This window comes from Eumetopias jubatus, unplaced genomic scaffold, assembly GCF_037043125.1.
Source record: "Eumetopias jubatus isolate StellerSeaLion01/CBP00866 unplaced genomic scaffold, mEumJub1_p1.0 scaffold_9, whole genome shotgun sequence".
Lineage (NCBI taxonomy): Eukaryota > Metazoa > Chordata > Mammalia > Carnivora > Otariidae > Eumetopias > Eumetopias jubatus.
Genome location: NW_028274815.1, coordinates 2,669,745 through 2,696,450, shown reverse-complemented (window position 1 = coordinate 2,696,450; position 26,706 = coordinate 2,669,745). Strand labels below are relative to the sequence as shown.

At 45.7% G+C, this 26,706-nt stretch overlaps 1 protein-coding gene across 1 annotated transcript; it reads right to left on the bottom strand.

The window, feature by feature from the left end:
• Positions 1-1,031: 1,031 nt before the first annotated feature.
• ALLC (allantoicase) lies at positions 1,032-26,506 on the bottom strand. Its single transcript, XM_088026156.1, has 11 exons — positions 26,417-26,506; positions 23,852-23,902; positions 13,516-13,603; positions 12,084-12,209; positions 10,803-10,882; positions 9,562-9,694; positions 6,824-6,979; positions 6,372-6,445; positions 4,883-4,991; positions 1,997-2,121; positions 1,032-1,297 (listed from the first exon to the last, which is right to left on the bottom strand). The coding sequence occupies exons 1-11, from the start codon at positions 26,504-26,506 to the stop codon at positions 1,091-1,093; spliced, it is 1,239 nt and encodes a 412-aa protein (XP_087882282.1). The 3' UTR covers positions 1,032-1,090.
• Between the last annotated feature and the right edge of the window lie 200 nt (positions 26,507-26,706).

Here is a 26,706-nt window from a genome sequence, read left to right as displayed (position 1 = left end):
GGCCCCACCGCCCCAGGGCCGCCGCACACCACTCGCTGCACTCGAGCCGTGGGGCAGCCAGGGCGTGGGCGTGCGACTGCGGTGTGCCCCGGCTCCCCGCCCGCGCTGACGCCAGCCGGCCATTGTGACCACCTGCACCCCTGAGAGGGGCAGGACGATGGCCAGGTGAGGGGCGGCAGGGAGCCGGAACAGGTGAGGGCGCCGGCACCTGAGAGCCTGGAGAGGTGAGGGGCAGGAGGAGAGCAGGCTAGGGGAGGGGGCATCAGCGAACCTAGACAGGCGAGGATAGCAGAGCTCAGGGAAAGGAAGGGAGACAGCCCCTCTTTGTGATCTACCTCTCTGCGGAGGCGGTGGGAATGGGAGGGTGCTGAGGATCCACCCCACACTCACCACAACCTTCCCACTACACTTGCCAGCCTCCTATGCCAGAGAGGTTGGGGACATGGGGGGGCGGGCATCAGGATTGTCTGGATAATCAAAATTGTGTCAAGGAAGAATTGTATGGAATCATTGAGAGCCTGTGAGAAACTGGATTACTCGTCACAGCTAGCACCCGGTTTCTCAAAGGTTAAACATTCAGAATGCACTTTCATTTGGGGAAGAACAATTCAAGGTCGCGGGTGCCCTTGTGGAAGTTATTCCTTTTCTGGGTAGAAATGGGCCCAGAAAGAGGATGGGTCCTCTTGAGCTGAGACCATCAATGATTCCAGAAATCTATTTTTCCAATGGTTTTGATAGGCTTACGCTTTTAAAGGCAATAGGCTATGAATACATAGCCTGCCAAATCTACAGACAGAAGGTACAGAATATGCTATAAATAGCAAGATCTTGTAGTAGTTTTTAAAAGTCATCTTTATGAGACCGCCTGCTTTTCATAGCCACAGCCAATTTTTAACCTACCACACACTTCATAGCAACAGTAAGTACAGATGTCAACGTGTAAGAGTGACCACTTTATTAAATCACCAGGAATTATGTTGATCTTAGAAAGATTCATTGCTAGGAACCTCTTAAGTTTTAGGTGTTAAAGACACTTCAGGAGAAGCGTGGGACTATGTCATCCCATAGCCCGCGCCGGCCACGCGTGGAGTCAGAGGTTGGCTCGGAAGCCCGCTTTCACGAAGAACCTCATCTTGGGCTTCTCGCGGGGCCGCAGCAAGCAGATGGAGCTGGGGAAGCCCTTGAGTCGCAGACGGCTCACGCCGCCGTCGGGGGACATGGTGAGCCTCGCGTGCGTGATGACGTCCTGGAGCTCCAGGGTCAGGCTGTTGAACAAGTGACTTTCATTGGCGGAGAGCTGAAAGAGAGGCCAGGAAGAAGCCCTTGTGGTAACGCGGTGTGGGGCCCAAATGTGCTGGCCCGCCGAGCCGTCTGTCCGTGTGGACTCAGGGCCCATGAACCATGACGGTTACTCACTCACAGTAAGTTGGCTTACCACAGAGAAAAGCTAGTCGGGATCTCAAGCCCGGGGATTACTGACATGACCACTCGGGTCCATGTTTGTGGTTCTTAATAGTTAATGAAGTGGACACACTGATAAGGAAAAGTAAGTGACCTCCCAGAGGTCGTCACCCATCACTCGGTGGGAGCAGCCCCCATGCCCCATTCTGAACCACAAATGACTGTCTTCCCACTGGATGGAAGAGGACACTTCTGGAACATCTCAGCATCCATCCCACAAGAGGACACGCTGTTATAGCTTTAAATATGCTACTCATCCCTTCTAAAAGTTAATATACTGCAGAAACACCTCCATATACATATATATGGAAGTATGTATATATTCTTTGCACATGATGATTTAAAACAAAACTTGGTTGTTAGAAATGCAAAGGTATGAACTAGAGCCTGTGTTTTCACGACATAAACGCACAGATAACGGTTTTTAGAAGCTCGTCCGCGTTACTGTGAAGCTGATCAGAAGGTTTGGAAAGCGAATCTGAGGGATGCGGCCGGGCTGGGACCCAGCCTGCACAGCTCCCCGTGGGTGCCACACCTTGGTGACTGGCAGAAGTGGTTTCCACTTATGGCCCGGAAGCTCCCACTTCTGTTTGATCATGTCTTCTTCCTCCTGAGTCGTCAGGATACAACCATCCAGCTTACAGCTGTCGGGAGAATTGCCTGTCGGAGCAAATGCAGGGTGACTCTCTCCATTCTATTTATACTCAGCACTTTGGCTTATAGGGTCTTGGACTTTTTAATCGAATCAAAGACCCAGCAAAGAACAGATTGTTCTCTCCAAACAGAAGCAAAGGTGTGACATATGTGAGAGAAGGAAAGCACCCAGCAGTGTTGGGGTTGGATCGCCTGATGAAAAGTAGGTGTGTGTTTTTCAGAGGAATCAGAATCGACCTGACATCATTAGCCGGCTGGCATGTTGGAGTTTGGATGTGCAGCATTTTACTTTGAAAGTTGAAGGCAATAAGCACCCTAGATTGCAGTTAAGTACTTGCATGGGGCTGTGTAGTTCATCTGAAACTATTTTGAAGCTGGAAGATACTTTCCTATGGCATCATATGTCGTCACGTGAAGTAAAGAGAAAGACCGAGCTAAGTTAACCAGTCAGTGAGCAGCACCAACCCAAGTGCTGTATTCCAGGTGTGCTAATGGTTCCCCAGGTAAGACTCAGGGTCCTGAGTCTCTCTTCTCTCTGGAATTCGTCAGGGTTGTGTCCAGTGGGGTTGGAGGGCCACGCTCTTTATGGGAAGAACCGCTTTAGGGATCCCCTAAGACTTTAGGAGGGGTTGCTGATAAAGAACCTGACAGAAGGGGCACCTGGGTGGCTCAGTCGGTGAAGTGTCTGCCTTCGGCTCAGGTCATGATCCCGGGGTCCTGGGATCGAGGCCCACATTGGGCTCCCTGCTCAGCGGGGAGTCTGCTTCTCCCTCTCCCTATGCCTGTCACTCCCCCTCTTTGTGCTCTCTCTCTCTCTCAAATAAATAAAATCTTAAAAAAAAAGAACCTGACAGAAAAAAAAAATGCATTGTTCTCATGCCCCCTATAGCTCATCTCTTAAAACGGTTACCTCCAAGGTGGGTGAGCACACTCCCGGGTGCACACAGAAACCCAAAAGATGCAGGAGGAGAACATGAAAGGCACTATTTCTGTTTCTATTTCTCTAAGATCTATGCACATACATGCGTATCTATTAGGCCTTGTGTATTTGAGAGGACAGCTAGATCCTGGCACGCCCCACACTCCACGACTCTCCTCATGTGATACACGAAACCTGGAGAGCAGACAGCAGCAAGTTCCTGACAGTGCAGTCAGGCACCCCGGTTACACGGACTTACTGATTGTTACCTGGTTTTAAATAAACTATCACTCACACAATTAACAAGTGATTTTAAACTATCCATGCAGACACCCATGGATTAAAGATACCACCAGAAATGCAAGCAGCCACAAACCACGAGAAAAAAGCAGAGCTGACATCACCACTGACCCAGAATTGAGCTCTTCATCAGCTGTGTTATTTACCCCAAAGACACAGATGTAGTGAAAAGAAGGGGCCCCTGCACCCCAGTGTTCATAGCAGCAATGTCCATAATAGCCAAACTATGGAAGGAGCCTAAAATGCCCTACAACAGATGAATGGATAAAGAAGATGTGGTCCATATATACAATGGAATACTCTTCAGCCATCCGAAAGGATGAATACCCACCATTTGCATCGACATGGATGAAACTGGAAGGGATTATGCTAAGCAAAGTAAGTCAAGCAGAAAAGTCAATTATCTTATGGGTTCACTCATATATGGAACATAAGCAATAGCACGGAGGACCACAGGGGCAGGGAGGGAAAACTGAATGGGAAGAAATCAGAGAGGGAGACAAACCACGAGAGACTCTGGACGCCGGGAAACAAAATGAGGGTTGCAGAAGGGAGGGGGGTGGGTGGATGGGGTAACTGGGTGATGGTATTAAGGAGAGCATGTACTGTGATGAGCCCTGGGTGTTATATGCAACTAATGAATTGTTGAACACTACATCAAAAACCAATGATGTGCTATATGCTGGCTAACTGAACATAATAAAAAAATTAAGAAGAAAGAAAGAAAAGTGAAAACAGTGACCTAACAATCAGATCTAAAGTAGTCTTCCAAAAATAAGTCACAATGATCAATACTTCTTGAAATAATTCAATTAAATCCACTACCACTGAAGAAGAGCTTCACTTTAAATATATATTGTGTCTTGGTGTGGTAACTGAAGTCACAATGATTCACAAGACATTTAAACATCAAGGCATCCAAAATAGGAGTATAAACGGCCGTTTACTGACAACTAAACAATCACAAAACATCCAATCCAGTATGTATGAAAATTTCACCCAACAGTTATAAAGGTTTAATATCTGCTCTTGAACTTTGTCGATATAATGACACATGTATACATTTCATGAGAATGTAGGTTTTGAATATCAGGGGTGCTTGTGCAAATATTTTTTTTTAAATGGAAGGGCATGGTTTTGAAAATGTGTAGCTCCCTGCCTCAAAAGTCCATTCTGGAGTGGAAATGGTCACCCCCAACCAATCTGCCTCATCCCCCTCCCCCTGATAAGAAGATGCCATCCAGTTCTTCTCACATCCTAACCAGAGGCTATTTCACACTCATTGCAAGCGAGATCCAGGGCCCCTATAGTAAAGAGTCTTCACAGAATCTCGTCTGACTTTGGGGGGTCATCTAGTTCAACTCTGACATTTTATAAAGACGAAAAGTAGGGCACCAAGAGTTAGAGGAAGTTGCTCAAAACCTCACATCTGCTGAGGGTAAAAGCTGAGTGTCTAGCCCGCCATCCTGAGCTCTACTCCCACAGGACCACATTATCTCTATAACCAGCATACTGGTTATATGTACTTCCTGACAGCCTTACACTTACCTTTAAAATGTGTTGTATCAATTTCTATTTGAGTTATTACTCCAGGATGTGCCAATCGGAAAACTGCCCATTCACAACCCGGATCAAGGAGAATGCCATTCTCATCATTCTGGAATCCAAAAGGAAGCAAAAAAAAAGATAAGAAAGCTTAGTGCCATTTGAGAAACTAATTCTGGAAACCAGCAAGTGAAAAATGTTGACATATATTCATGATATTTCTTTTTTTTTCTTACTATAAAAGTGTGTTTCCTAGGCCCTGATATGTAAATTACATTTTGTGTTAATTGCCCCTTTGCCTATTATTCATTAAATGCCTCAGGTGGACTCATGAGCTTATTGGGTAATTGGTAAGATTTTATAAATTTTTGATATGATTGTCTATGTCGATGTAAACTCATGTAGAAGGGTCTGTGTCTAACAGAGCCCCCAGTCCTCGGATCAATTTGTTTTGATCTCTCAAAGTAGTTAGGTTCTTGGTCAAATCCATACCAATATATGATCTGCACCCAAACCTTAGTTTCTGGCAATGGGATTATGTTCATTTTCTTTGGAAGTATTGGTTGACATGAACACTGACCCAAGAAAGAGGGTTTACCAGTAAGTTTCCAGTGGGATTAACACACAGAAAGGTGTTTTGTTTTGCTTTTGTTTTGACTTTTGCATCTCACATTAGTCACTGGCCAAAATGAACAGCTGAGCCATCTCGAGAGACCCCGATCTGTCACACATCCACACAGGTGGTCTCATCCAGGGGCACACAGATGCCAAAAATGATTCAACTGGTGTTTTCTTCTCCAGGCCAACCAACAGATTTATCCATGGGTTTTCTATCGTTACATTGTAGATCCTCATTTCTTTATTAAAGAATAATGGGGTTGGGGGGCGCCTGAGTGGCTCAGTCTGTTAAGCATCCAACTCTCGATTTTGGCTTAGGTCATGATCCCAGGGTCAGGAGATTGAGTCCCAAGTCGGGCTCCAAGCCCAGTGGGGAGTCTCCCTGAGGATTCTCTCTCTCCCTCTCCCTCTGCCCCTCCCTACCTCCACGTGTGCTCTCTTTCTCTCTCTCAGGGGCGCCTGGGTGGCTCAGTCGGTGAAGCGTCTGCCTTTGGCTCGGGTCATGATCCCAGGGTCTTGGGATCAAGCCCCACGTTGGTGGAGGGAGTCTGCCTCTCCCTCTCCCTCAGCCCCTGCTCATGCTCACTCTCTCTCTCTCTCTCAAATAAATAAATAAAATATTTTTAAAATTTTAAAAATTAAAAAAAATATAGAAACAAGGACAGGGCAGTGATGCCTTAGAGTGGCTGGTGTGGCCAGCACAGGGGCCTTCCGGGTTCTGCCCTGACAGTACATTGAGGCAGCAGGGGATCCGGAAAACATGGAGAACTACTTCTGGAACATTGCCTGAGAGGTTTCTGAAATAAGCATTTCCTTGATGTAAATTTGAAACAAGATCTAGAAAACTTTATTGTGGCTGTTTTGGACTCCTTACCTCTAATACTGGCGGCCTGTCCCACCTTCTTGCAGTCTCCCAGCCATCTGCCACGGACCTGGCCTTTCCACCTCCTGCCGAGAATGACATGGTTTAAGGGGAATGTCACAGGATTTTATCTTAAATGTGAGAATGAATGCACTGGCGTCATTAAGTCACAGATCCCATGCACCTGAGCATTGCTATACAAATCATTTTTCTTCAACTTAATGTTTTGGTAAATTCACATACAGCCAGAGGGTTAGTAAGTTTTACTTTTCCCTTTAGGCCAAAATTAGGAAGGAAAATCACTCTTGATTTACTTCACATCATAAAGGCATCAAATCCTGTGTATTGATGGCTAATCCCATCCACTCCTGTGCTTCCTCTTAAATCATTCCTAACATATGGGGTGCTTAATGCTGATGCCCACACATGCCAAATAAAGGCCAGGTCCCAGAGCATCACCTTACCTATCACATTGTTTGGATGCCCAAAGTGTGCATTGCTGAATCCTACACAGGCACCCCCGTGAGCGATGGTCACTAGGTCAAAAGGTTCTTTGGGGTCAGTTGCAGTCCAGTCTTTCTGTCCAGTACCATATACTCTAAGACGTGCAATTCCACCATCTAAGAAGGAAGGAAGACATAGTTATTTACTTGGAAAGGTGGCTGTTTTGAGGTCGTAAATGACAAAGCCCTCCACAGCCTGCCTGCACTGTTTCTCAAACACACCAACTCTACTGCCCCAGGGCCTTTGCACCTACCATTCCTTTGTACTGGAACAACTTTCCCAGCTCTCCAAAAGACCACTTGTTGTTTTTAGGTCTCACCTTTAGTGTCATAGTCTCAGAGAGGCTTTTTCTCTCACTCTCTAGCTACCTCCTTCCAGCTCTGCCTGGCCCTGCCTGATTCCCCAGGTTGGGTGTACCATCCCTTCCCATATTTATTTCAGAGTTCAATTCACAGTCTGAAATTATCTTGTCATTTTATTTGTTTAAGCCCCTGCTGATATCAGTCTCCCAGACCCAGAGTATAAAATCTTTGCAAGCCAGAATAATGATCTATCTCTATCATCTCTATCTAGAACTGGTCCTGGCACATAGTAGGTGCTCACATTTTTTACTGCATTAATAACTCCAAGAAGGTCAAAATGAAATTGGGAAATTCACCATAGATATAATGTTTGATGCCACAAATTAGCATTGCTAAATCCTACACAGACTCATACATGAGCATTATGTTTTTATTTTTGTAACAACATACTGCTTAGCAATGTGATTGAGAATAGAAAAGATAATATGCACAAAACCGGATCGCTTCTGAGAACCACAGCAGCCAAGATTAGGTCTGCAGAGCAGAGAGTACCTGCCAACATCAACTCACATTATCTGATTCTAATAAAGTGAATATTTTTATTTGTTTGGGCAGTACTTCCTAGAAGATGGGAGCAAGCTTTGTATATATAGATTTTTTCATTAACCAGAGTATTCTACTGAAACCAAACGCCATATATTTTTACATGAAAAATTTGATGAAACCGAGTGATCTGAAAAAATTTCAGTAGAACAGTCTTGACATTTACAATAAATAAAACCAGACTATGTTAGCATAATACCCTAAAAAATATACTAGAGGGAGTAATTTAGCAGAAGCTAACCTATGAGCACCAATGCTCTGGTTCACTGGACATGGTGATCCTCTTTGGTGGTATTAGAAGATACTTGTTTGTTGAGTGTAAAGCTGACTTGATATTTTAAAAAAATAAGAGTCTTCTTTACAGAGTTAATATCCAGCCTCACTTTTAATCAAAACTATCAAGGATATTAGACATGCCTGTCCGTGCTCTGAGGGTGACTCATTTAAAGCAACCTGTTGCCGCCCCATATGTCCCAACAGGTTGCCCTACTGCTTCCTTCCCCTTTATACTTGGACCCCAGGAGAAAATATTTGCAAATCATATATCTGGTAAAGGATATGTATCTAGGATAATATAAAGAACTCTTACAATTCAATAATAAAAAACAAAAACCCAACTTAAGAATGGGCAAAAGACACTTTTCAAAAAAAAAACATGTTTATAAATACACGTGTACATATACACACGTATATATAAACATACTCAAATGGCCAAAGTAAGGAACTGAAAATATGCTCCCCATCATTAGTCATTAGAGAAATGCAAATTAAAACCACAGTGAGATACCACTTCACACCCTCTAGGATGGCTGCAATCAAAGAGTCAGATAAAAGTAAGTGTTAGCAAGGATGTGGAGAAGTTGGAACCCTTCACACTGCTGGTGAGAATATAATATAATGCGGTCAATTTAGAAAACAATCTGATAGTTCCTCCCAACAATTAAAAACAGTTATCATATGACCCAAAAATTCCAACTTACATATATACCCAAATGAAAAACTTGTACAGGAATATTTATAGCAGCATATTATCCATAGGTAGCCAACAGGTGGGAACAGCCCAAATGTCCATCAACTGATGAACTGGATAAACAATGTGTTATATCTGTACAGTGGAATATTATTCTGCCATGAAAAGGAACGAAGTACTCCTAAGAATGCTACAACATGGATGAGCCTTGAAAACACACTAAGTGAAAGAAGCGAGTCACAAAAGACCATTTATATGAAATGTCCAGAATGGTCAACTCTGTCAAGGCAGAAAGTAGATTAATGGTTGCTTAGGGCTGAGGGAGATGAGGGTTGATAGTAAGGGTATAGGATTTCTTTCTGAGGTGATAAATCCTTCTAAAATTGACTGTGGTGATGGTTGCACATTGCTGTATATTTCTGTAGACGTTAAACCATATACTGATGTATACTATAAACCACTGAACTGTGCACTTCAAGTAGGTGAATTGCATGGTATGTGAACTACATTACAATAAAGCTGTTAAATAAAAGAAAATGAGGGTCATTTGCACAAACTACTTGATCTGCTAGTGTGCCCAGTGAAATAGAAACCATTAAGAGATATTTAACCTAATACAGCTCAGTTCCATCATATCCTAATTGACCTAATGCTTTTTCGATAACTACCAATGGATGGTTGGGTTGGAACAAGAATTTCCTAGAACACAAAAAGGGCAAATTATAACCCTAAAATGTTAGAGCGATGAGTGACTTCACTCTGAAACATGCCCACATTAAGCAAAGAAGCCACAGAACGGCAGATGGGTCCACACCATATTTACCTGGGAAAATGTTGAGTCTCACGTGACTCCATCTCTGCTGGGAATTGACAGGAAAATAATTGTGGCTGGAAGCAGGCTTTCCTGGTTTAAGCTCTGTCATAGGGACCAGGTAGTTCCAGTCACTGGACTTCAGCTAGTAATAAATATTAAAATGTTAGCAGCGGCACCAGGGAACAGTAAATTTTCTCATCCTAGTGCTCACGTGGGGCCTACAGGATAGAGGTACTTTGGAATAAAAATTGATGATTGATGTCTAATAAAATACTTTAATAAAAATACTAATAAAGATTATGTCCCAGGTTAACTAAACAGAAAAAAGGCTTGAGGGTTTTTTCATCCTGATCAAAATAGCCACTGGGTGATGGTGGCAGGAGAACAGGCAGGGGGGTTTGGGAACGAAGGATAAGACCTGAGATTCCCCTCTGGGGATTCTTAGAAGAAACCAGAACGGCTATGTGAACATTCAGTAAAAACTGGGCTGTCCTCATGGACCCTGAGACCTAGGGTTGACCAGTTGACCTGAATGTTGTGACCATTTCCTTCAGATTCTTGCTCTTTAAACTGTTGTTTAAACAGTTTTAAACTGGGTGGCTCAGTTGTTAAGCGGCTGCCTTTGGCTCAGGTCATGATTCCAGGGTCCTGGGATCGAGCCCCGCATCGGGCTCCTTGCTCTGCGGGAAGCCTGCTTCTCCCTCTCCCACTCCCCCTGCTTGTGTTCCCTCTCTCGCTGTGTCTCTGTCAAATAAATAAACTCTTAAAAAAAAATAAACTTGTTTTTATTTTCCAGTCTGTTATGATCAACACTTTTGTAAAAACAGTATAAATTAATTACTAGACAAACTTTAAAAAAAAAAAATGTACCAAAACAGAAGCCCAAGTTGTTTATCAAACTCATCAGGCATAAAGTTTGCTTTGTCAAACTGCTATGTAGAAGTACGTAAGCTATTACTGTGGATTTCTGTATTTATCTCATCAGGGCAGCATCCGGCGGATGAGCACGGGTAAGCAGAGCACCCTGAGACACACTACTCCAGACCTCACACGGGCCATGGCATTCCCTCGTACAGGGGTTGCATGAACCACTCGAGAAGCATCTGCAAAGTCACGCTGGGTCAGTAAATGAGGGGAGGTGTACCCGGGTTGAATGTCCCAAAGAAGTACTCTCGTGGCCAGCCGTACAGAGCGGTTCCCTTGCCGCCCCAACCACCATGACAGGCGCCAGATCCTGTTTGCAGGCGCACCTCAGCAATGGCCTCAGACTCCTCCGCCGTGGCTGCCACTCCTATCCTGATTCCTCTCTGTGGGATTTCTGGTTGTTTATCTGAAGGTAGATTGACCAATAGGGTTATGGTTCGTGTTCAAAATCAAAAAGAATATACTCTCATAGTGGGCTGTATGTTCATTTTCATTTTGCCAAATAAGCCCGAAGATGACATTTCCTAAGTCAGAGTGTCAGATGACCAAAGTAATAGACACACTTGAAGTTCCTCGATATTTAAAACGCTAAGTAATTCCAAAAAGTCCCGCAAAACATATGGTAGGACATTTACTTGTCAAAATAGTACATACCATTTCCAGGTTAAGTCCAACTGCAACAAATGTATCAAGAGTAGAGTTTTTAGAAGTTGGATCAATGGAAATTCTGGAACATTGCCAGGTCAGTTCCAGAAACAGGACTCCCCCCCACCCCACCCCGCCCCTGGCATCCTTGGAATTGATATTTGGTCAATATCTGGGACAACTGCTGGACTTGCAGAAGGAATCTTACTGTTTGTCCTTAGTCACTTCCTGTCTCCAGAGTAGCATCTCTCCATCACCCCCTAACTTTTCAGGTTCCCCCACTGTCATCAGGAGCAGGGCCCATCCTTCCACAGAGCCTCGTACAGGGCTATGGATGCAGTGCTCTCAGCGTAAATTTGCCAACTGTCATGATTTATCTTCCCTAAGTACATGTATATGCACACACATAATGGTACCTTTTTCTAAAAAAAAAAAAAAAAATGCTGGGACCAACTTCAGATTATGCCAATTGAAGGAATAAAAACCCAGGTCTAACTTATAGAGCCTGTAGGATTCATGTGGTCCAGCATCCCACAAAGCAGCAAGGAACCCCTTCTGAAAACCCTGTGGCTACTGCATCATTATCCACGCTGGGAGAGCCAAAAAGAAGCTGATGCCACACATCCAGAGCTGGCCCAGACCTGGGTCCACACTCTCCAGGTGGCCCGCTGCCTGCCACCCTCCCCTGCAACCTCTCCCCAGACCTCACGGTGCCAGGAGGGTAGGCCTCTGTGTGAGGCCTCAAGAGTGTGGGAATAATGAACTCTACATTTGGTCAAGCTAAAAATCAAAAATCACAGAACACTCTACTGGGAATCCAAGTTCTACAGCTCCGTGGCAGTAAAGTGGCCTTAGACAAGTCGCTGAACCTGTCTGGATGGAAAGTGCACATCAGGGGGCTGGGCCAGATGACCCCACAACCCCACAGTGCTCATTCTGGGGGCCGGTGGTTCCCAGGGCACCTTCTTCCAAGTTTGCTGCTTGAATTGACACTCGAGGAGCATAATCCCCCATGAAGTAAGAAATGTCCACATCGAAGCCTCGGATAATCCCTTGTACCCCCAGCTTGATGATGCACCAGTCGTGACCTACGAGACGTGAACAAGGACATCCCGTCAGGTTTAACTCGGCAGATGAAGTGTGGGGTCGAACAGAACTGAAATGAAAACAAGCAGCACCCTCCTCCTGGCACAGAAAAGTGCACACAGTTTAACTCTCAGCTGTGACTTAAAGATCTCCTATCACGTGGGCATATGTGGCCGCCGTGCCCCACGAGAACCCGTGTTCCAACCACAGCAGGACATGCATATAGGCCTTGGATCCAGGGAGACCGGATTCTGGTTCCAAAGTGAAAACTGGCCTGTCCGAGCCTCGTTTCTACAACTGTGAGATCAGCTTCCAAAAAGGTCAACTGTGACTGTGCACGGTGTAGACAAGACCCCACCCAGCTCAGCAGGTGCTCATTGTGGAGCTGGGCCTCCAGAAGTGGCACGCTCAGGCTCTGGGGACTTCCTGTGGGGCCCCACCCAGCTCGCCCCCCTGCGTCTGCTAAAGTCTAAGAAGTCTCCAAGTTGTAGATCACCAAGTAGCTCTCGGTCATTTGCAGTCCGATGCAGACCCACCTTTAAATGCCCAGATTCATTGGAATCGGATCATGTCTGGAGTGGCTCAGTTGGTTGGGCGACTGCCTTCGGCTCAGGTCATGACCCTGGAGTCCTGGGATCGAGTCCCGCATCGGGCTCCCTGCTCAGCGGGGAGCCTGCTTCTCCCTCTGACCCTCCCCCCTCTCATGTACTCTCTCGCACTCTCTCAAATAAATTAGTAAATCTTTAAAAAAAAAAAGAAAGAAATACCAGTATCTCTGTAATACTTGAGACAGACCCGCCCCCCCCCCCCAAAAAAACCCAGTTATTAGCCTAATGCCGGTTTAGTTTGCTTTTACGGACATTCCTTCAACTTCAAAAGGAGTATTTTGATTGAGCCTGATGAGTGGCAATGAAGAAAAGTAGATCCTCAGGTGACAGGAAGTATGTGCAGTGATGGGACCAGGGCTGAGTGAGTGAGGCTGCTTCCACGGCAGCTACGTGGGGATAAGAGCACCTGCCCCAGGGAACGGGGCTGGAGGCCCACCGCAAAAGCGCCACACTGCTTGGGGAGGTCCTCGCCACCCCCCACAACTTCACCGACACTCGTCCCAGCCGTGTGCATACGCTCCTTCCCGCCTGCTGGTGCACACATGACCCCTTCCTACATCCTCGGAGCCTGATGTTCAGAAGGGTCATCGGAGATAGGGAGCATTCCAAGGGCCTGTGACAAACTGACCCGAAATGTACACAGGCTTTCCAGCACCGTGTTTAAGCTCCACCACAGTGAAAGAAAGTGAGATCTTGTTACCTGGAGTCCGTTTCCTTCTGGTCTCCCATCCATCCATCCACTTCCCAAACTCAGTGTATTCGTGTTCTTTGAAGCTTGGGCTGTCACTCTAAAGCAAAGATGCACAACAAGTCCATCATTAACACCCCTGCGAGCGCCTGGACTTCCGGCATACCCACTCCCACCCCAAAGGGACAGGTGGGCCGTGCCCGCAGGGACTCTGTGGGCATCCTAGGAAGGTACAGGGGAGTCTGCTACTACCTTCACACACAGGGACCCCATTCCAGATCAGGGGTGCCTCCTTATCTTTGTACCACCTCCAGAGAAAGAAATTCTGCTTCTCTGTGGGCCTCAATACACAGAATAAACTGTTGACAGCAATAGGTAAAGCCCCATCACAGTTCATTCTGCAGCCCCACAAACCACACAGCTCCTTGTTACAGCCTGTGTGCATCCCGAAAGGAGCAAAGACAGAGAGGACAGAGTTCCCAAGCAACCTAGAAAAGCCTGCTGAATAAGGAATCTGGCCAAAGAGTCTAAGTGGCAGGCTGGATGCTCGGGCCCAGCTGAACACTTAAACCCCAGCCCTCAGAGCTGCCCACGGGGGGAAAAAACAGGATGGTGTGAGGCTCAGCTCAGCCCCTTATTGCCCCCTAGACAAATAGCTGAGCCTCCACTGCTTCATCCTGAAGAACGGGGCTGGTGAACACATCAATTGCAGGGCTGTGATGAGGTTGAAATAATACCTGTGAAAGCCCCCATCAATAACATAGACTCAGAAATTGTTCTGTGCTTGGTTGGTGGCCAAGCTGGGGGACATTTTCCCTTTTAACATCAACTCAAGTACAAGAAGAGTCTTACGTTTCTGCTTAGGAAAACCTCCCCAGCAGGTGCAGAGGAAAAGAACAAAGTCACAGACACACAGTATCGGGGCCAGGCTGGGCCCCCATGGAGCTGCCATGTGGGGCACAACCGAAGGTCCACACGTGCTCAGACTCAAAGCCCGACCTCCTGTGCCTCAGTTTCTTTACGTGTTAAAGGCAGATGATACAGTGCCGTGTTCCTTCTGAGGTCATGGCAAGCATTAAAATTTTTGGAGCAGTGCCTGGCATATGGTAAGTGCCCGATATTTGTTTAGCGTTATTATGTCCAAGTTGGTGGCATTTGAATTGTGTCACAATCCAAACACATCTAAAGACAATCTGAACTCCAGTCTTTCCCGTGTCTGTAGAGGATTCAGAAGCTTTGTTGCTAACCCAGCAAGAGAAAAGGGGGTGCACCACCCACTGGAAGCCCAGCGCTCGCTCAGCCCCAAGCTTCCTGGTGCTCGGTGTAGTTTGGTGGTGGGCGGTCCTTGCCGGTTTCACTGTTGCCATGCTGTCGTGGCACCAGATCGACATGGAAAGAAACTTGCGACGCAACTGGAAACAGTGCTTTCACAAAAATGGTACTCACCAAATGAGGACAAATCAGCTCGTAAAAAAGGAACACCAAAGCCCCACCCCAGGGGTAAACCCCCACGTGTGCCGATCCCTGCACACGGATGTTTATCATAGGTAAAATTTAACCAACCTACATGTGCGTCAGCACAGGAAAGGGTCCCAGTGGGGTGAGGGACCCACTGGTGGGCAGTTCAGGGGCCACCAGACCACTGGCCCTCGGCATGGGCAGAAAACGTGCATTCCCGTGTGACATGTCACAGAACGTTAAGTAGTTTATAAGTACATGTATACAAATATAAAACCAGACAGCAGTAGTACTTTCTATATACGGATATATTTATTTAAAGCATGAAATAGGAAGGAGCAAGATGGCGGAGGAGTAGGAGACCTGGATTTTGTCTGGTCTCAGGAATTCAGCTGAATAGGGATCAAACCATCTGAACACCTACGAACTCAACAGGAGATCGAAGAGGAGAGTAGCAACAACTCTCTGAACAGAGAAGCGACCACTTACTGGAAGGTAGGACGTGCGGAGAAGTGAATCCGAGGCGATATTCGGGAGGATAGACGGCGGGGGAGGGGGCCTCCGTCGGCCGCTTCTGGCAAGTGCTAGAGCCGCGGAGCACAAAATCGGACCTTTGAGAAGCCGGCTCCGCGGAGGGACGTCGCTCCAGTGGCTAAGCGGGGGGTGGAACCCTCGCGGGGCAGTGGGGTCTCAGGACCCTCGGGGTCACAGAAAGACCGGGGGAGCCTGAGTGCGGCAGAGCTCCCAGGGATCGGAGCGGGGAAGCCGGCTGCAGAGACGGAGCCGAGGCGCGGGCTCTCAGCTCGGGGTGGCCATAAACTGTGATCCGCGGCCCAGTCGGGCCACTGCTCCTCCAGCAGGGACCCCACAAGCGGCAGAGCCGGGGAGACTCCCCTTCTTCCCCCGGGAGGAGCGGCGCGGGAGCGCACCGCAGGGATCTGCTGGGTTTGGAGACTCAACACGGGGTCGGGTGCCAGAGATAGAAACGCTCGGTCACAGGCCGGGTGAGCACGGAGTGCGGCCGGAGACCGGGGACACGGGAGTGACTGCTTCTCTCTGGGGGCGCACTGAGGAGCGGGGCCCCGAGTTCTCACCTCCTCTGGGCGGAGACTGGGAGGCCACCATTTTCACCCTGGTCCTCCAAGGCTGTACCGAGAGCTTGCAGGGAACAAAAGCTCCTGAGAGCAAACCCGAGCAGCTTGCTTAGCCCGGACCGACAAGGGCGGGGCAATTCAGCCTCCGGCAAAGACATCTGGGAACCACGGCAACAGGCCCCTCCCCCAGAAGATCAGCACGAACAGCCAGCCAAGACCAAGTTTACCGATCAAGGAGAACGGGAGAACTCCAGCGCTAGGGGAATACTGCACGTAGAATTCATGGCTTTTCTTACCATGATTCCTTAGTTTTTCAAAGTTAATTTTTTAAACAGTTTTTTTAATTTTTCTTTTCCCCCTTTTCAACCAACATCTTATCAATCCCTTTTTCTAAAAAAACATTTTTTATTTTTCATTTTTAGAGTCATATTTTATCCCATCATAGTAGTTACCCTTATTTTTGGCATATATATATATAAGTTGTTCTCTCTTTAAATTTTTGAGGTACAGTTTCTTCTAACAGATCAAAATATACCCTAAATCACTAGTGTATGGCTTTGTTCTAATCTCCTGCCTGATCACATTCTCTCCATTTTCTTTTTTCGTTTTTATTTTTTTAAATCTTCTTCCTTCTTTTTTCCAACAACTTATCTTATCAATTCCTTTTATAAAATCTTTTACAATTTTCATCTTTACAGTCATCTTCCAACCCTTCATTGTATCAACCCTTATTTTGTACATATATAAGTCTTTCTTCCTTAAAATTTTGGGAGGCACTTTTTTCTAACAGACCAAAATACGCCCAAAATCTAGTGTGTGGCACTGATCTACGCACTAGCCTGATCATATTTGATCATATTATGTTTTTTTGTATTGTTCTGTTTTTGTTTTTATCTTTTTCTTTTTGTTTTTTTTCTTTCTTTTCTCTTTCTTTTTTCTTTCTTTCCCCTTCTTTTCCCCTGGTTTCAGGTCTTTTCCGATTTGTATACAGTATATTTGCTGGGGACATTGTTAACCTGTTAGCATTTTGTTCTCTCATTCATCTATTCTCCTCTGGACAAAATGACAAGACAAAAAAAATCACCTCAGCAAAAAGAACAAGAGATAGTACCATCAGCCAGGGACCTACTCAAAACGGTCATTAGTACGATGTCAGACCTAGGGTTCAGAATCATGACTTTAAAGATACGAGCTGGGCTTGAAAAAAGCATGAAAGTTATTAGAGAAACCCTTTCTGGAGAAATAAAGAACTAAAATCTAACCAAGTCGAAATCAAAATGGCTGTTAATGAGGTGCAACAAAAAATGGGGGCACTAACAGCTAGGATAAATGAGGCAGAAGAGAGAATCAGCGATATAGAAGACCAAATGATGGAAAATAAAGAGGCTGAGAAAAAGAGAGATAAACAACTACAGGATCACGAGGGCAGAATTCGAGAGATAAGCGATATGATAAGACGAAACAACATTAGAATAATTGGGATCCCAGAAGAAGAAGAAAGAGAGAGAGGGGCAGAAGGTATATTGGAGCAAATTAGAGCAGAGAACTTCCCAAATGTGAGGAAGGAAACAGGCATCAAAATCCAGGAGGCACAGAAACCCCTCTCAAAATCAATAAAAATAGGTCAACACCCCGACATCTAATAGTAAAATTTATGAGTCTCAGAGACAAAGAGAAAATCCTGAAAGCAGCTCAGGAGAAGAGATACGTAACCTACAATGGTAGAAATATTAGACTGGCAGCAGACCTATCCACATAGACCTGGCAGGCCAGAAAGGACTGGCATGATATTTTCAGAGCACTAAACGAGAAAAATATGCAGCCAAGAATACCATATCCAGCTAGGCTCTCATTGAAAATTGAAGGAGAGATTAAAAGCTTCTAGGACAAACAAAAGCTTAAGGAATTTGCAAACACGAAACCAGCCCTCCAAGAAAAATTGAAAGGGGTCCTCTAAGCAAAGAGAGAGCCTAAAAGCAGCATAGATCAGAAAGGAACAGAAAAATATACAGTAATAGTCACCTTACAGGCAATACAATGGCACTAAATTCATACCTTCCAATAGTTACCCTGAACGTAAATGGGCTAAATGCCCCAATCAAAAGACACAGGCTATCAGATTGGATTAAAAAACAAGACCCATCAATATGCTCTCTGCAGGAGACTCATTTTAGACCCAAAGACACCCCCAGATTAAAAGTGAGGGGGTGGAAAACCATTTACCATGCTAATGGACACCAAAAGAAAGCTAGGGTGGCAATCCTTCTATCAGACAAATTAGATTTTAAAACAAAGACTGTAATAAGAGATGAAGAAGGACACTATATCCTACTTAAAGGGTCTATCCAACAAGAAGATCTAACAATTGTAAATATCTATGCCCCGAACATGGGAGCAGCCAATTATAAAAGCCAATTAATAATAAAAGCAAAGAAACACTTTGACAACAATACAATAATAGTGGGGGACTTTAACACCCCCCTGACTGAAATGGACAGATCATCTAAGCAAAAGATCAACAAGGAAATAAAGACTTTAAATGACACACTGGATCAAATGGACTTCACAGACATATTCAGAACATTCCATCCCAAAGCAACGGAATACACATTCTTCTCTAGTGCCCATGGAACATTCTCCAGGATTGATCACATCCTAGGTCACAAATCAGGTCTCAACTGGTACCAAAAGATTGGGATTATTCCCTGCATATTTTCGACCACAATGCTTTGAAACTAGAACTCAATCACAAGAGGAAAGTCGGAAAGAACTCAAATGGAGTTCTTTCAAATGGAGGCTAAAGAGCATCCTACTAAAGAATGAATGAGTCAACCAGGAAATAAAAGAAGTATTAAAAAAATTCATGGAAACCAATGAACATGAAAACACAACTGTTCAAAATCTTTGGGATGCAGCAAAGGCTGTCCTGAGAGGAAAATATATAGCAATACAAGCCTTTCTCAAGAAACAAGGAAGGTCTCAAATACACAACCTAACCCTACACCTAAAGGAGCTGGAGAAAGAACAGCAAATAAAGCCTAAACCCAGCAGCAGAAGAGAAATAATAAAGATCAGAGCAGAAATCAATGAACTAGAAACCAAAAGAACAGTAGAACAGATCAACGAAACTAGGAGCTGGTTCTTTGAAAGAATTAACAAGATTGATAAACCCCTGGCTAGACTTATCAAAAAGAAAGAGAAATGACCCAAATCAACAAAATCATGAATGAAAGAGGAGAGATCACAACCACCACCAAAGACATAAAAACAATTATAAGAACATATTATGAGCAACTATATGCCAGCAAATTAGATAACCTGGAAGAAATGGGTGCATTCCTAGAGATGTATCAACTACCAAAATTGAACCAGGAAGAAATAGAAAACCTGAACAGACCTATAACAACTAAGGAAATTGAAGCAGTCATCAAAAATCTCCCAACAAAAAAAAAGCCCAGGGCCAGATGGCTTCCCAGGGGAATTCTATCAGACATTTAAAGAAGAATTAATACCTATTCTCCTGAAACTGTTCCAAAAAATAGAAATGGAAGGAAAACTCCCAAACTCATTTTATGAGGCCACCATTACCTTGATCCCAAAACCAGACAAAGACCCCATCCAAAGGGAGAATTACAGACCAATATCCTTGATGAACATGGATGCAAAAATTCTCACCAAAATACTAACCAATAGGATCCAACAGTACATTAAAAGGATTATTCACCATGACCAAGTGGGATTTATCCCTGGGCTGCAAGGCTGGTTCAACTCCCGCAAATCAGTCAACGTGATACAATACATTAACAAAAGAAAGAACAAGAATCATATGATCCTCTCAATAGATGCAGAAAAAGCACTTGACAAAGTACAGCATCCTTTCTTGTTCAAAACTCTTCAGAGTATAGGGATAGAGGGTACATACCTCAATATCATAAAAGCCATCTATGAAAAACCTACAGCAAATATCATTCTCAATGGGGAAAAGCTGAGAACTTTTCCCCTAAGGTCAGGAACGCGGCAGGGATGTCCACTCTCACCGCTGCTATTCAACATAGTATTAGAAGTCCTAGCCACAGCAATCAGACAACAAAAAGAAATCAAAGGCATCCAAATTGGCAAAGAGGAGGTCAAACTCTCACTCTTTGCAGATGATATGATACTTTATGTGGAAACCCAAAAGACTCCACCCCAAAACTGCTAGAACTCATACAGGAATTCAGTAAAGTAGCAGGATATAAAACCAATGCAAGAAATCAGTGGCATTCCTATACACCAACAACAAGACAGAAGAGAGACAAATCAAGGAGTCGATCCCATTTACAATTGCACCCAAAACCATAAGATACCTAGGAATCAATCTAACCAAAGAGGCAAAGAATCTGTACTCAGAAAACTATAAAATACTCATGAAAGAAATTGAGGAAGACACAAAGAAATGGAAAAACGTTCCATGCTCATGGATTGGAAGAACAAACATTGTGAAGATGTCAATGCTACCTAGAGCAATCTACACATTCAATGCAATTCCCAACAAAATACCATCCACTTTTTTCAAAGAAATGGAACAAATAATCCTACAATTTGTATGGAACCAGAAGAGACCCCGAATAGCCAGAGGAATATTGAAAAAGAAAAGCAAAGCTGGCGGCATCACAATTCCAGACTTCCAGCTCTATTACAAAGCTGTCATCATCAAGACAGTATGGTACTGGCACAAAAACAGACACATCGATCAGTGGAACAGAATCGAGAGCCCAGAAATGGACCCTCAACTCTATGTTTAACTAATCTTCAACAAAGCAGGAAAGAATGTCCAATGGCAAAAAGACAGTCTCTTCAACAAATGGTGTTGGGAAAATTGGACAGCCACATGCAGAAGAATGAAACTGGACCATTACCTTAGACCACACACAAAAATAGACTCCAGATGGTTGAAAGACCTAAATGGGAGACAGGAGTCCATCAAAATCCTAAAGGAGAACACAGGCAGCAACCTCTTCGACCTCAGCTGCAGCAACTTCTTCCTAGACACATCGCCAAAGGCAAGGGAAGCCAGGGCAAAAATGAACTATTGGGATTTCATCAAGATAAAAAGCTTTTGCACAGCCAAAGAAACAGTCCACAAAACCAAAAGAGAACTGACAGAATGGGAGAAAATATTTGCAAATGACATATCAGATAAAGGGCTAGTATCCAAAATCTATAAAGAACTTATCAAACTCAACACCCAAAGAACAAATGATCCAATCAAGAAATAGGCAGAAGACATGAACAGACATTTTTCCAAAGAAGACATCCAAATGACCAACAGATACATGAAAAAGTGCTCCACATCGCTCGGCATCAGGGAAATCCAAATCAAAACCTCAATGAGATACCACCTCACACCCGTCAGAATGGCTAAAGTTAACAAGTCAGGAAATGACAGATGTTGGTGGGGATGCGGAGAAAGGGGAACCCTCCTACACTGTTGGTGGGAATGCAAGCCGGTGCAACCACTCTGGAAAACAGTATGGAGGTTCCTCCAAAAGTTGAAAATAGAGCTACCATACGATCCAGCAATTGCCCTACTGGGTATTTACCCCAAAGATACAAATGTAGGGATCTGAAGGGGTACGTGCACCCCAATGTTTATAGCAGCAATGTCCACAATAGCCAAACTGTGGAAAGAGCCAAGATGTCCATCGACAGATGAATGGATAAAGAAGAGGTGGTATATATACACAATGGAATATTATGCAGCCATCAAAAGGAATGAGATCTTGCCATGTGCAACGATGTGGATGGAACTGGAGGGTGTTATGCTGAGTAAAATAAGTCAATCAGAGAAAGACATGTATCATATGACCTCACTGATATGAGGAATTCTTAATCTCAGGAAACAAACTGAGTGTTGCTGGAGTGGTGGGGGGTGGGAGGGATGGGGTGGCTGGGTGATAGACATTGGGGAGGGTATGTGCTATGGTGAGCGCTGTGAATTGTGCAAGACTGTTGAATCACAGATCTGTACTTCTGAAACAAATAATGGAACATATGCTAAGAAAAAAGAAAAAGAAGAAGATAGCAGGAGAGGAAGAATGAAGGGGAGTAAGTCGGACGGGGAGACGAACCATGAGAGACGATGGACTCTGAGAAACAAACTGAGGGTTCTAGAGGGGAGGGGGGTGGGGGGATGGGTTGGCCTGGTGATGGGTATTAAAGAGGGCACGTTCTGCGTGGAGCACTGGGTGTTATGCACAAACAATGAATCATGGAACACTATATCAAGAACTAATGATGTAATGTATGGTGATTAACATAACAATAAAAAAGATTATAAATTTAAAAAAAGAAAAAATAAATAAAAGCATGAAATATATTAGAAGAATATGCCAATCTCGCAGTAGTGTTAATTCTATAAAGGGAAGGAGTGGTTGGGCATTAAAGTGGGTGGTGAGCAGGGGCTTTAGCTTTATCTGTGTTTTTTTTTCAGAAAGGATGTATACCTATGTACACACACATGCATATTACATGGATGCATGTACACACGTGTGTGCAGATATGTATGTGTATATTGAATATGTATATATACTCGAGTGTAATATAAGAAAAAGGCCCCATTTCTTGTCCCATCCACCTCCCAAGCCCAGCACCTCACAGACAACCACACTTCACCATTTAGTGTGTATCTTTCTGCACACTGTTTTATGTACCTACAACATGCATGAACCTTCCGTTGCCAGCGTGCGCGGAGAGCGCTAGCTCATTCTTTTTAGTGGCCACGTAGTATTCTGGAAGCTCATATCCTGGGCTCTTTAACCAGTTCCCCATCAATGGACATTTAGTTGGTTTTCTCCCATCTGGACAACACTGGAATGACTATTCTCTACATATCTTTGCCTATTTATGCAAGTAATATCAATCTGTGGAACAGCTAGGCCAAGGCGTGTGTGCGTTTAAGTTTCCTATAGAAAGACATATGGGAAAATGATCAGAGCTTTGACCTCTATTAGCTGTGTGACCTAGAACAAGTAAATCAACATCTCTGTTCCTCATTTCATTATCATTTTCTCTGAGGAGTAAGTTAATATAATTGGCGAGATGCCCTTAACATGCTCTAGACCTGGCTAGAAGACTGCCTGCCCAGGAAGACTGACTGGAGGGCCAGTGAGCACGGCAGAGGGCAGCACGCTGGCCAGCAGGCAGACACCGCAGCTGCAGTCACACTCGGTGCGTGGGCGTGAACGCTGTGCGCACCTGTGCTTGTCCGCCCACTCACAAGAATTGACACCCCACAGCTGGTGTGACAAGGTTGCAGGATTCCAGCTGAGGCTCCATTTCTTCCCTCTATTTGTCAGTATTTTCTGGGTTTTTTGTTCAGTTTTTAGTAAGACGTGCGTACTAAAACTTTTACTAAAGTTTTACTAAAGATGTGCTTACTAAAACTAAAACTAAAGCTACTACACTTTTATAATTACGCAGGTAAAACGTTTTCCAGACATTCGAGATGTGTGCCAGTTTTCTTCCCAGCACAGTTTACAGATTACGAACTCCACGTTAGACAGAGGACAAAATCGGAGGATCTCAGTAATCTCCCCATAAAGCAATGTGGTCCCAAATCCCTGTGTCAGGTGCCCGTCTGTCTCCAGTGTGTCTTAGCATGAGCTGGAGCTAATTTCTACATGTTTCTACTGTTCTAACATGCTAATTCACTGGCACACCTTACAGGACTCCCATCCCCGATATTCTGGTGGATTTTAACTGCACAGATGGCCCTACCTCAACACTCCACGTCGCAGAGTGCCTATGTACAATACCTTTATAAGGTTTTCCGCCGGAGCAAAAAAGTCATCCGTTGCAAATAAAATCTAGACAAATAAAGAAAGAAGTCAAGATGAAATAACCATAAATTAAAAACCATTTTATTTCATTCCCTAGTGAAACATTACAAGATGGGCGCCTGGGTGGCTCAGTTGGTTGAGCGACTGCCTTCGGCTCAGGTCATGATCCTGGAGTCCCGGGATCGAGTCCCGCATCGGGCTCCCTGCTCGGCGGGGAGTCTGCTTCTCCCTCTGACCCTCCCCCCTCTCATGTGCTCTCTCTCTCTCATTCTCTCTCTCTCAAATAAATAAATAAAATCTTAAAAAAAAAAAAGAAACATTACAAGATGCAGTAAAAAGAAACGGGGAATTGCCAGGGGGAGAGGGACATTGGGAATTGACCCACAATGTGTGCTTTTTAAATGTCTAGACTTCACCGCCTGCCTCCTCCATCCTTCCTTTCAACCTGTGTTTTTCACCCACTTCACCATCTGGATGCAGAGGTGCTAACTTCTTACACTTCGCAAGAAAATACACCAGCTCTCCTTTTCAAGAATGGAGGACACAGGGCTTTGTGATTCTCTCACAAGCAGAGCGATGGCCACCCTGTGGTTTGGCCAGCTCACCGAAGGATGTGCTGCTGGAAGGTTGGCCTGGTCATTTACCAACCAAAAGCAGGACACTTTTGAGAGTGAGGGGGTTGCTGCTAATCACACCAGGAAAACAGGTGTAAAATGGATTTTCTGAGCAAAACAGGCTGCTGTCACCCCTACCTCACCCAGGATCCAGGGACGGCTGCAGTCAGGAGGGGACACCATGCTCTGATGGTGGGGGCTGGTTGCTTTGTGACCATCTCAAGTCCACGTATTTACGACATAAGCGAGATTGTGTTCATCTCAGGGTGAATTTGTGTACGTTGAAGAAGCTGTGTTGGGACCTTGTCGCCAACACCTGGTGTCAGTAAGCACTCAGCAGCTCGACCGCTGACGGGCACAGCGGCGTCACGGAGCCAACGCTTAGACCTCAAACATCAAGAATCCGAGGAGGACTTACCCGGAGCATTGGCTGATCTCAGGAGCGCTCTGGAGAACTAAAGACACCTGCTCCCGCGGCAGCCAGGACTAGCTCCCGCTACTCTCCGGCTCCTCCCGGTTGGCAGCAGTCTCCGGGGGAAAAGGGACCCCTGCCCCTGTGTTGGCGAGGCTTCTCCTCGTGGGCGGGGTGCGAGCCCCACAACGGCCCTGGGATAATAACCCCACCTTGCCTGCCAACACCATGCCGTTGCCCACCAGCTACAGGGACCCCCGCTGGTAGGGGGCCCCTAGCTTTTGGTTGGAAGGATTGACTCCACAAAGAACAGCCTCATAGGAAAGGACGCCTCACCTAAACCTGGACTTTCTTTTATCCGCCCCTTGCCTGGAACAATAGTGTAATTAACCTATCATTGGTTTAGGATGTGTTATTTAGGAGACATCCTGTGTGCTCTTGGCTTGTGAAATATTATTATTAGAAATTACAATTTCCACAGTGAACCTGTGTTAAATAAATTATTGGCGAGGACAATCTCAGTCTCTGAGTATAATTTGCCTCCAGTGAAACACCTGGTCTCGGACCCCAGCCCCGGACCTAAAAGGCGGGGAAGCCCTTGCTGCTTTGCAGCCACGGGCTGTTTGGGAGGCAGAGTGTAGGGGAGTCCCTGCTGTGCGGGGGTTGACCTGCCCCCTGCGAATGTGTCAGGGCAAAGCTCAGGCGAGCGGACGCATAGGAGTCCCTCACCTATCCAGACCCTTCACCGGCTCCTCGGCAGAAGCCCTCAAAGGGCACATGGGGCCTTTCCAACCTCCCGAGGCTTATGCTCCCCGACACCCCAGCTGATGACTTCCAGAAACACTAAACCAACAGAGCATGTGGTGCTCCCCCCACCTGGCGACCCCTCCGCCCAGCATCCTGACTGAAACGGCCCCTCGCCCCTTTGCCCAGCCGGCTCCCTCTCCCCCAGGAAGACTCCTTTGAGCAAACTCCCCTGGACAGCCTTCCCCAGCCCTCCCCACCCCACTGAGCTGCCCCCGGCTGGAGGAGATGCGCCTCCCCAGCACCTGTCCTTGCCTTGACTTCCACGTCTGTCTCTCTGGTGGAGCACTAGTGTCTTGAGGGCAGGGCAGGCCCCTCCCGTCTGCACCGTATGCAGCACCTGTGCCTTGCTGGTACTCGGTACCCCAGCACTAGGCTGCGGCCCCAGCCCCTTGTGCAGTGTTAACAAGGGCTCCAGGTTACGCCCGTGCTACGTGTGAGGACCACCGATCTATACTGTGAGAAAACACACGGCGTAGAGAATCCTTCACATGGGTGCAAAATGTCTTTTTGTCCTAAGCTTAAGGCAATGCTGCCTTTGCTAGAATTGTCACCAGGTTTTAGAAAATTCTTTGGAAGCCTTTTGCAATAATGGGCTTCCTCGAGGAGACTGAACCTTGAGCCTGATTCCTGCTATTCTAACCAGGTTCACATTAACTACTCGTTCTTCCATGAGACACCCCCCGCCCCCCCCCACACACACACACTTACCTTTCCTCCTACAGCCTCAGATGCCATGTCAGCCAGCTGGGTGAAGTCCGGACGCCTGGCCAGCCTTCCCTCCCTGGGAGAGTTGGCCATGCTTCCTAGCAACGAGAAAGAAGGTGCGGTCAGCCTCGGGTGTAGAGGGCGGCAGAGCTTGTGCGAGCAAGCGAGGCCCTCACCCGGGTTCCCAGCCCAACACCCAGATTATCATCCGATGTGATGGGTGTCCACCTGTCACCGGTCCCTTCAGGTGACTTTGCACAAACACAGTGAACCGGGAGGGAATTAGAGCATGT